Raw genomic sequence first — 11146 nt, 5'->3', positions numbered from 1 at the left:
ATACATAAGAATCGATTTGTAAATATGCCGGCCAAAAAAATTTCACGATGCGCTAAACACACGTGCACATTAAAGATATGTAACTATGACAGATAATTTGTTGTGAAACGAACAATAAGAAACTACCTTGAAAGAATCGCGAGAAAACGATCAACGAGAGGCGAAGAGTTATATATGCGCTTTATGTATTGATCGAAGATGTTGCACGTACATGTCCTTGCCAAGTGACATCATCGTACTAAATAAGGATTTACCCAATGCGATGAACGCCTCGTGGGCATCACTGCCTACGGTCGCGAGACAATCCCATAATGATGCACCGTTTTGCAATCTTTATGCGCAGGCAGCATTTAAAGGAACGCCACACCTTACGCTAAATTTATATTCAATCACAAAGGATATTATCTATATAATAAAATACATCCTAAATGCCGTTACTAAACAACACTAAAAACGGAGAATATGAAGAAAAAAGAAAAAAGATTTAAGAATGTCTATTCCTTTTAGCGACGTAAAAAAAAAGTATTTTTGTTGCAGGTTGACGGTGTAAATGATGCGTATGACGCACAATTTTCTTTGAAAATATGCAATATATTTTAAGTAAGAATGGAAACGGATACATTCTACGTTGCATCCATGCAGAGTAAGTATAATCATTACGTGGTTTTTTTGAAAAAAAAAAGTGACTGTAATAATTTTGATAATCGATTTGTCGATAAATTGATATTTATTTCTGTTTTAGATAGAGCTAAATAAGCTTTATTAATTAGTTACTTGTCTTTGACGCTCCTTGTGCACAAGTCGACGACTGATACTTCAAAATGCATACTTCGAAATATGCTGGATATCATATTAACGGAAATCGTGATTACATTACAGATGGTGAAGAGAGCCATAAAGCTCCTTCGGACCGCACCGTGTCTGAGTATATCGTTGCTAACGAGCATACCACTATGGTAATGCATTTTATACTCATGATGGGGCAAAGACATTCTTTTAGATTAAAACGTATTTTATTCTACATATATTAGTGTACATAATGTAAAATACATACGCCTTTTTATATACATATATAACGTACATTTAAATTATATTTTTTAATTATTATTTATAATTTTTTTCTCAAACTCTTCTTTTATAGGTAAAACCTACAAGAAAGAATCCCACGGACAAGTATGACAGAGAAGAAGACAGAAGATCCAGAAGTGCGCATAACACTCGCGATTCGGTCCTGTCCGGATCTTCGAAGCATAGTTTGCATCCGCTTCGCAAAAGTGCCTCGCATGGCAGTATTTGTGACAATGGTTCAGATATATATGTCACCAGTGCTGCATATAGAGCTACTTCCGACATAAGGTCGCTCAGATTTATAAACACGTAGCATTCAATATCCCATAAATATATCTGTAATAGAAAATGTGTATTTTCCATTATAGTCGGGTATCACGCCGTAGTCTCGCACCAAGCTCCAGATTGGACCACAGAGCGCCTAGTCATTATAGCTACGGTTCCGGCAGGTCAGGCACTTCGACAGTGAAAACTCGTACGTCACGAAAAGGCGGTATTATCGTGGAAACTATGTCAACGCCTAATCCATTCTGCCCAAACACTAAGGGCGTTTGCTGCCTCATGTTACTTCTCAATCTTGGCTTGATTCTAGTTACTTTAGGTTTCGTTATCGTCATACAATTTTTCCAGCCGTTAGTCGTTTGGTAAGAGTACTGTGTGATTAATTTTTACATCGCACACACGCGCGCGCGATTTATAATTTATATAAATATGTATTAAAGTAATTATAATTACTTCGATTATAAAAGACAAAATTGCAAAAGTTTTATATATATGTATATCGATTTGTATTTCTAATAATTAATAGTAAGGAATTGAAAGAGAGCATAATGTATAGATTGCACAATTGGAGTGGTGTATTCTATACAATTTTATACAAAATGCAATTTTTTTTAGGATCTTGGGAATAGTATTTCTTGTGTTTGGATTTTTGACACTGATCGGTAGTCTCGTGTATTGCGTACATGTGTTCAAAAATGCCAGACATCCACACGATATTAATCCAGAAGATCTATACTGGACTCATTACTGGCAAGGTCGTGTTGGTTCTACAGCACCTGAAGTTTATTATAAAGCCGAAGACAAATACCAGGATGATGGCTATAGCGATCGATACAGTAAATACTCGGGAAAGTATTATGACAGGCAAAATCAAAGATATTGATTGGAATATAAAGAATAGTATCGATCATTAATTAAAGTACCAATTCACACACATTCTACCAACTCGTAAGAGATTTGGAAAAACCAATGACGAATAAAAAACTAATCTCAGTGCAATAAAATATACTTATATGGACTCTTGTGCATAGATATTGTACTAACATTATTTTTTCTTTTCCAGAAAATACAAATTGTCAATATATTTTATATTTGTAATTTGTGTAATACTAATATAAATCATCTGAAAAAAAAAAAAGAATAGTTTCTTTTCCTGAAAAATAACATTAAGAAATTTTAACGTTAACTTGGTAATTCGCAATTTAGTATATCGATATATTAATAACATCTTTCTAATAATAGATAATTCTAAGCATATATTTATATTTTATACATAAAGCATAAATATATGACGGTAATGACATTTTTTAAATAAATATGTTCAATGTATTATAATAAAAGAACATATTGGTAATAATACTACATATATCCATAAAATTAAATAATTATCCCATTACATAATCAAAAAGTCTTGAATTTACAAAAGTGCCATTTTTATCAACTAGGTAATAAAAAGATCTATTTTTTATTTTAAGTGGTAGGTACATTCCTATATTATCTTGTCTGTCTGCGGTAGATTTTACCTTAAAAAAATATTTCAAATGTAAGAAACATGTCAAATAAAGAAAAAATTTTATTTTTTATCTTTGTATTCACGCTCTAAAATTATTATATATTATTATTAATATTATGTATATAAAATATTATGTATATCAAATATATAATTTATTATAACTTTATATTTATAATTATTATGTAAATGTTTCTTACCATTCCTACTGGTAAATTTAGCTTGGATTTCTTCTTTTGCATATGATAAGTAATAATTGAAAGTGTTTTACCACCTTTATTTAAAATAATGTATTTGATGCTACGAGCGCACGTAGCATAAATGTAAAGATACACAAGGGGACCTACAAAATAAATACAATCTCAAAAAGAATAAAATCTATTTGCTCCATTTTATGTAAAGGATTGTTTAGCAAATAAGATAAAAATATGAATTTTTGCATAAGTAAAACGTGAATCTCTATATATTACATACATATAAATATAAAAGATAATTCTTACCTATCATAATTGCAAAGAAAAATATGCCAAATCGGAACATGTATTTCAGTAAATGTTCTTTTAAGTTTTCCCTGTGTATATCCCAGAATGATGAAGTATAACTATAAAAAGCCAATACTGAACAACAAAATAATTGTACAGCTCCAAAAATTTGGAAATTTCGAAAATATGTATTCCTTTCAAATTTATATAAAATTACATTGTTCTGTACATTTGTGTTTACATCCAATTGTGACATTTGTCGACGCTGTATTAATAAATTTTGTATCAATTTGTTTGATTTAAGGAAACTCTCTCTTGTTTGTCGTGTTGCTCCAGCAGATAATCTACAGATAATTTTTATTTATATTGTTTTATAAGGTTTTACGAGGGTCGTTTGAAAAGTCCGTGCAAAGTCACTGCTGATGGCACTACTGGCGCGTATCAAGGTTAGATTTAGTTAGTAGCATCTCTTGGAGGAACACACATCAAGTTACAGCCAGATCGGTCTATTTGTTTGTGTTTGGCATTCATTTGAATCGAGGAAGTCGAGTGATTTTCAATAACGCACCAGCTCACACCTCAGCAGTTGTGGTCGCAAAATTAATGGAATTAGGGTTCCAACTCGTCTCACATCCCCCCTATTCTCCAGACTTGGCTCCCTCGGACTACTATTTGTTCCCCAATATGAAGAAATGGCTGGCGGGAAAAAGATTTTATGGAAACGAGGACGTGATTGCAGAAACAAACCCCCCTCGACTTCCTCGATTCAAATGAATGCCAAACACAAACAAATAGACCGATCTGGCTGTAACTTGGTGTGTGTTCCTCCAAGAGATGCTACTAACTAAATCTAACCTTGATACGCGCCAGTAGTGCCATCAGCAGTGACTTTGCACGGACTTTTCAAACGACCCTCGTATATATAACTATAAAATATACAGGAAATCCTATAGTTAATTTTAGCTTCCATTTGAAATTAATATTTTTCAATGTAAAGTAATTAAATGTCACTAAATTTCAAATAATCAGTAAAATAATATTGATATTTTGACATAATATTCTATTTTTTAATCTTTCTCTTTCATTTCTAATTAAAAGAAGTAACAAAATAGCGATCAAGAATATCCTGTACATATATGAGAATGTTTATACAAACATTCTCTTAATAATCAATGATTAAAACTTAAAAATATTTCTAGATATATTATTATTCTTATATATTTTATCAAAAGTTTTATTATAATTATATTTCTTTACCTTATGCATCTCGTTAGAAACATTCTAATAGTCATTGCCGCTGAAAATATATTCTTGTCACATATAAAATATTTTTGTGTGATTCCATGGACAGATCGTACTTGAGTTAGTAAAGTTTTAGGAATAATAGGATGCCTCAAAATTAGATTCAACATTTTGAAATTGTTTTCACTCTATGTCACAAGAGGCAACTCTAAAAATTTTATAAAATGTTAATTTGCTTTTAAAATCATTTTCTACACATAACATTTTATTTTTATTTACAAACATTTACATTTATTTTAATTTTGTTTTTCTTTTTATTAATAATGAGGTAATCCAAAAAACATGTATATACATATTCTATAATTTTATATAAAAAATCGTGCATAAAAAGTTACTATATTCTTACCAAGTTCTTCTACTGCAATCTGTAAAAATATAAATTTTATTTATAAATAGTCAATTCAACAGTAATAAAATTATAAGTAAACTTTTTAGGCTAGAGGTTAGGAAATTCGTAGAAAAAGGTAAACACGAGGATCTGATCTTTATATCTACACTATATCGTACTTTCTGCACTTAAAATAAGATAAATAAGATAAGAGTTGAAGAAAAAGAGAGAGATGATGAAAAAATACAAAGCGTTCAATACAAAGAATGACAAAGGACAATCTCAATTGTTTAATTGTGTTTCCAAGTGCAGTAAAGTGTGAGTAGGATAAATAATCTAGTTTTCTATCGTTTGTTGACGCTCACGTATTTGCGAGCATTGTTTGTCCTTATTTAACATTGAATAAACAAAGAATGGAATGATTTCAAGAACATTGCGAGTGATTGCGAGCGTCAATTCGTCAAGTGGTTTGGAGCATGCAGTTTCTACTTTCATTTTTTATATTTAGACTTCTCGGCTCTCTTTATCTTCAAGGCCTACTTATTCATTTAGAGAGTGTAAGTAAAAGCAGGTAAAAGAAACTTATAAGAAACAGTCTAGTCCAGCGACTCTCGTAGTTCGTAGTAATCGTGAAGCGAGGAGAAACACATTACGTACGTTCTCTTTTAGAATATCAGAACATCAGGAATATCAGATCAGGATCAGAGCAAATCAATCAGGGTGTTCCGAAATTCATTGAAAGATAACGTGGAAATTAATCCGTTCACGGAAACATACGTCGGGCACGAATGGGCACGAATTGGCACGAATACGTGCCGCTTCCGAGATGCAATTCATGCAGCAGCTCGTATCGTATTTTTACCGTGCGTGCAGGTGTTGCGCGACGCGGACGCGAATGACGCGATGCAGTTGTACTCGTTCTCGTTCGTGAACGGCCTCGGAGAGTGGCGGACTACGTGAATTTTAACCAATTCTAACCTCGAGTCGAACTCGCGTTCTTCCTTATCCTTGACGTGACGACGGCACTAACGACTGATTCACGACCAGTGCAGTAGCTGACAGATATCAGCTGTTCCAGTAAATAAACCGCGCGTCGACGATGGACGACGTGGAGGATACCGCGCGAGATGACCGGCCTGGACCGTCCGACGAGGACGTGGAGGACGTCAGCGAGTCGGACGACGGCAGCGAGTATTCGTCGCGTAGCGAGGGTGAATCCGGTGAATTCAACTGGTACGTTATGTCGGACTCGATTCTCCTGAGCATCTTCCAGTACCTGACGCCGAGGGAATTGTTGACCGCGGGCGAGGTGTGCCGATCGTGGTTCAGAGTGTCGCGCGATGAGTTCCTCTGGAAGTATTTATTTTATCGTACGTACAAGATAGATCCGGACGTCGGCATTGTGCCAGGTATGTCTTGCCACTAAGTATTCGCGGCACTTTCACGCGATCGAAAATAACATTCTCCGCCGGATATTGCGTAGAGAAAATATAAATTTGTACCGTCTATTTTCCGAGAAGATCCATTCATACTCGGAGCAAAATTGTTAGATTCGACCACGTCGGATAATGATTTCACATACGGCATTTATGAAGATACAATAAATGTAAAAGCAATAATAATAGATAAAATAATAAAACAGTGTTTAAAGACAAAGAAATGTGTGTATAACAAAGTAAACTTTTTTTTTAAATGAATTAATTTGTAATTCATGAATTCCTAATTATTCAGATTAGTAGCAACGTTCATTGATTATTGCTTTGTTATAATGCTACTTTTGTCGTTATATATTCTTATAAAACAATCTTGTATATTTTCAATTTTTATCTTTTGACAAATGGTGTTTCAGAATATCTTTTTATGTACATAGAAAAATCACGTCTTATAATACTATATAAATATATGTAATAATAAATTTTTTATTATTAAATACATATGTATATGTTTTATCAATATATTCTTTATATTGATTATTCTTTCGTAGGAAAAACTTCCTGGTTGGGTGAATTCAAACGCTTGGCATATCACACTCCATTGATAGAAACTGAAGTTCTTAAAGAACATTCACATCAGGTCTTACACGTGAGCTTTTCCCATAATGGCAAAATGTTTGCAACTTGTTCAAAAGATGGATATATTCTTGTAAGCTCTTCTTTCATTTTCCAATTATTACTTTCATTCATATACTTATATTTATCATTCACATCATCTTGTTTTAGGTATGGCAAAGTCAGTATCCGGTTACCATAAAATATTGGCATGATATGAAGACGTTTAGTTGGAAATATACACAATTTTCCCAGTTCAATTGTACAGATACGTTACTTCTTGTGTCTGGTGTCCATTTTGGTACACCCCATAGTACTTCGGGTGAAATAGCAGTATTCAGAGTAGCACGTAAGTGAAATTAAGGTCTTATCTAAAATAAATCTTAAACTGGGAGTCAACAAGATCTTATCTGATAGACAGATAGACGATAGATTTTGATAAAAGAAATTATCTCTATCCAATACATTCTTATATGTATTTTTTGTCTATTTGTAGCTGGATTTGATCTCCAGTGTAGAGTAATGAATAAGCCGTATGACATATTTGGTACATGGTACAGCGAACGTTACCTTTTAAGTGGAAATCTACATTGGTTGGCACATTTGGTTAGTACTAGCGTAGTTTGGCTCAATAAGGCAAACCAGGAATCAGCTAGCGAACATGTGCCCATTATGACGCAACTCTTTAGGTAAAGTAACAACTCGGTATATTTTTTTAATCGATCTGAATCTTTGACTTCTTGTTAGAAACATAAACAAATTTTCTTAAATGGATTATAATATTTTTTTCATGCCGTTGCGAATGATTTTTCAGGTTCTATAATGGAAATGCTTCCTCAATTAGAGCGATTATGGTTGCAAATTGTTTAGCACCTGCTCCAGCTGAATCCACAGAACAACAGAGCCAACCATCTTCCTCAAATACAAAAGAAGAAAAAGGAAATCCACCAAGTCACAAGGATTTGTTGTCTCCTTCAGGCGAATCTAATAGCTCGCAAAGTCAGGAAGAACCAATATACTACATTTCATCATCAAGAATACAGTATGTGAAAATTTCTTTTTTTTACGCATAGTATGGTCCACTTAAATTGAAAACCTTGACTATTTCACTCATTTTTGATGATACGGAAAAAATGTTTTAGATGAAAATGAGACGATTTCGAGGGGGATAATATTAAGGTACAGATATAAAAAAAACCAATATATTTAATCTTTCATGTTATATGTGCTAAAATAAAGTGTAAAATATCTCATTGGTTTTTTTCATATTTTTACCTTTTATACGTAGAATAATTAGAGGAATCATATTATGTAAAAAAATTATATAATTCCATTAAAAAAAAGTAGAAGTAATCTTCATATCTTCTTGGCACTTCCACCTAGAAAAAGAACAACGTGACCGAAATACGTTCCTTATGAGACCGTTTTACTTTTGTATGAAACGTTTCTTCGTATCAAAAACGAAACGAATTCAAGGTTTTCAATTTAAGAATAGATCTTACATATTCTTGTTAATATGTGGATGTTAATATACGTAATATATATACATGATAGATATAGTAAATTAGAAGGTGCATTTTCGAATTGGAGGAAACTGGGTGATGGTTTCGAATATGCTAGTCCTATACAATACAATCAGGAATATAGGCAGGTTGAGCTGCAGAAGAAGGCACACGAAAGCGATAGCGAAAGTGAGAATCCGCAATGGGAGGAGGAGAGCGAGTCTGGAGGTAGGCAAATTACGCATGTAATACATAGCAATAGGAAATAACTGTAATCGGCTATCCTAATCACTGTGTAGGACATGATGACAAAAAATGAGTTTACAGAATCTTCAATAACCGAAGAATGTGATACAGACGAGTTAGCCAATAATCCCGAAAAACTTCTTATCTTTACAACTGGCTCAAAAACATATACTCCGCATAAAGTTGGTTTTAAGAGGATCAAATTAGTTACTTTCCCACGAAGATTGGATCCGGGACCATCACTGCGCGAGAGAATAGCTCAACAAAAGAGGGAACGAGAGAGACAGAATACTCCATCAGTAGAAGATTGGTTAAATTATGAATCTGTGGCGGACAAATTTGATAAAATAGATCATTTAATTGATCTCCATGGTCACATTATTGGAATGGGACTTTCTCCCGATCATAGGTCAGTTGCATAGTCATGTAGAATAAATGTACTTGAGATGTATAGACATTTAATTATGCATGGATTTTCAGATATCTTTATGTAAATTCGAGGCCGTGGCCGAAGGGTTACGTTATTACCAATCCTTTACAACCACCGCCGATAGCTCAAGAAATCGATATTCATGTAATCGACTTGGTAACACTGAAGCAAGTTGGCACGATGTTAAGGGCACACAAAGCATACACGCCTAATAATGAATGTTTCTTTATATTTCTGGATGTATGTAATGAATACGTAGCAAGGTAATTAATACGCTTGTATTTAATTTATTAATTTAATCAAGATTTAACTTTCCAAAATATAAAATAGTTGCCATAAAATTTTTGTTTGCAGTGGTGCGGAAGATAAACACGGTTACTTATGGGATAGACATTATGGAATCTGTTTAGCAAAATTTCCCCATAGTGATGTAGTCAATTCAGTGGCTTTTAATCCACGCGATCCTGAGATGTTAGTTACAACCAGTGATGACTATACAGTTAAAATATGGCGAAGTCGGGCTATGGTAAAGGCTTTAGATTTAGATGAAAAATCTTATCGTAGGGGGATGGAAGTGCGAAAGAGACATAAATATCAGAAATGCGGCACTAATGTTGACTGATTAAAAACTATTAAATTTCTAATTTAAACATTTATTTTTACAAGATCTTAGAGATATATTTTACACTTAAGTTTTAGTATATACTATACAAAATCGTCCAGAATACTATTATTGCATAAAAGCACAAATATGATAAGAATATATTTTTCGATTACCTGGGATTATATGCAAATTACATATGCAGACTTTCATTTTTTGGTAATATAATATAGAATCTCATTAGACGAGTACTTCTATTTTGAAAAAAATAAAAATTACTAAGAATGTTGTTAAAATAAATATCGTAAGAATATATTGTTGACACATGTCTGTTATGATGCAAAATTAAAAAATAACTTACAAAAGATTTTAAAATTATATCATCCATTCAAAGATAGATTATTATCAAACTATTTTTAAATTTTCAGAACTCGCAAACTAATGTTAGATCAGTGATTTGCCTCATAATCAAAAATTCTATCTGCTTATTCCTATTCTATGCACATTAATGATTTCTCAAGTTATTTTTTTAAAATCAGCTTAAAATCTATAAAGTATATATATATATATGGAACTAGTTTAAAATTTATTTTTAAACGAAATTAAAAATTGAAACTCAATGAAAGTGTGCAATGAATATTAAGTTTCCTTATGATTGTAATTTTGTTTATGAGTGACCTTAAAATTTCGGATTTTCTTATTTAATTTATTCTGTATATTTTTTATGTATATTTGAAATATTTACAAATTTCATCTACCTACGCTTATATTAAACAAAGGAAACAAGGAATAAATGTAAATGTGCACTATTTTGTATCTTTTTTTTGTCATATGTAATACGACATAATTATTTATAATTATGGCGTACAACAATGTAATTTGTAATACATTATTTCATTTTTTGAGTTTGTATTATAAAGCAATTGCATTGTAAAATTATAAATGTAATAAATCTCTCAAAAAAACAAAAATGAAATTTTGACATATATTCCTAATTTTTCTTTATATCCGAATATAATTGCAAACTAATAATTAAATATATAAATCAAATATTATCATAAATCACAAAATAATGTTTTTTTTTTCTAGCGCATAAAATCTATAATTATATATTAGGTAAATAGTAAATAACAAATAGTACATGTAAAGTAAATAACATTAATCGGACGTAAACATATAAGGAATGATGAAATTACTTTTCAAAGAATGTTGAATAGTTTACTATTCGCAAGACATGTATAATAATGAACAATTTCAATAATATCTATAATCTTCTGCGCGATTAAAGCACTGTAATATAAGTACATATACTAGTGCAAAATCATATTTGAAGTTTGTGTACCTAAA

The 11146-nt window shown here is 32.0% G+C and overlaps 4 protein-coding genes across 7 annotated transcripts in view; 2 read left to right on the top strand and 2 right to left on the bottom strand.

Annotated features, from left to right (window-relative positions):
* Window positions 1–2389, top strand: part of LOC108757044 — a 3867-nt gene extending 1478 nt beyond the window's left edge. The window contains exons 2-6 of the mRNA XM_018501315.1: window positions 538–643; window positions 743–956; window positions 1142–1356; window positions 1437–1712; window positions 1966–2389. Of these exons, the coding sequence (XP_018356817.1) occupies window positions 822–956; window positions 1142–1356; window positions 1437–1712; window positions 1966–2233 (894 nt within the window). The 5' untranslated portion in view covers window positions 538–643; window positions 743–821 and the 3' untranslated portion in view covers window positions 2234–2389. The remainder of the gene's footprint in view (window positions 1–537; window positions 644–742; window positions 957–1141; window positions 1357–1436; window positions 1713–1965) is intronic.
* Window positions 2390–2735: 346 nt separating this feature from the next.
* Window positions 2736–6022, bottom strand: LOC108757065 (transmembrane protein 223). Of its 3 annotated transcripts, none has more exons than XM_018501372.1 (6): window positions 5951–6022; window positions 4991–5009; window positions 4600–4792; window positions 3361–3686; window positions 3061–3203; window positions 2736–2873 (listed from the first exon to the last, which is right to left on the bottom strand). In XM_018501372.1, the coding sequence occupies exons 3-6, from the start codon at window positions 4752–4754 to the stop codon at window positions 2736–2738; spliced, it is 762 nt and encodes a 253-aa protein (XP_018356874.1). In that variant the 5' UTR covers window positions 4755–4792; window positions 4991–5009; window positions 5951–6022. The 3 variants fall into 3 exon arrangements, with proteins under 3 accessions (XP_018356874.1, XP_018356873.1, XP_018356872.1); XM_018501371.1 differs by lacking the exon at window positions 5951–6022 and adding an exon at window positions 5835–5906; XM_018501370.1 differs by lacking the exon at window positions 5951–6022 and adding an exon at window positions 5630–5703.
* On the top strand, window positions 5216–9974 carry LOC108757064 (F-box/WD repeat-containing protein 5). 2 transcript variants are annotated; one of them, XM_018501368.1, is made up of 10 exons: window positions 5216–5529; window positions 6051–6381; window positions 6957–7114; window positions 7192–7369; window positions 7517–7709; window positions 7835–8062; window positions 8575–8750; window positions 8850–9177; window positions 9249–9461; window positions 9553–9974. In XM_018501368.1, exons 2-10 carry the CDS (start codon window positions 6072–6074, stop codon window positions 9818–9820), a joined length of 2052 nt encoding a protein of 683 aa, XP_018356870.1. In that variant the 5' UTR covers window positions 5216–5529; window positions 6051–6071; the 3' UTR covers window positions 9821–9974. The 2 variants fall into 2 exon arrangements, with proteins under 2 accessions (XP_018356870.1, XP_018356871.1); XM_018501369.1 differs by lacking the exon at window positions 5216–5529 and having other exon boundaries at window positions 6050–6381; window positions 6957–7054.
* A 955-nt stretch (window positions 9975–10929) lies between these two features.
* Window positions 10930–11146, bottom strand: part of LOC108756971 (protein phosphatase 1 regulatory subunit 11) — a 4346-nt gene continuing 4129 nt past the window's right edge. Inside the window, exon 5 of the mRNA XM_018501182.1 lies at window positions 10930–11141. The gene's annotated coding sequence lies outside the window, so the exon portion shown is untranslated. The remainder of the gene's footprint in view (window positions 11142–11146) is intronic.

Source organism: Trachymyrmex septentrionalis, unplaced genomic scaffold, assembly GCF_001594115.1.
Source record: "Trachymyrmex septentrionalis isolate Tsep2-gDNA-1 unplaced genomic scaffold, Tsep1.0 scaffold131, whole genome shotgun sequence".
Classification (NCBI taxonomy): Eukaryota; Metazoa; Arthropoda; class Insecta; order Hymenoptera; family Formicidae; genus Trachymyrmex; species Trachymyrmex septentrionalis.
The sequence above is the reverse complement of the archived record's forward strand: the minus strand, read 5'-3'. Positions and strand labels throughout refer to the sequence as shown.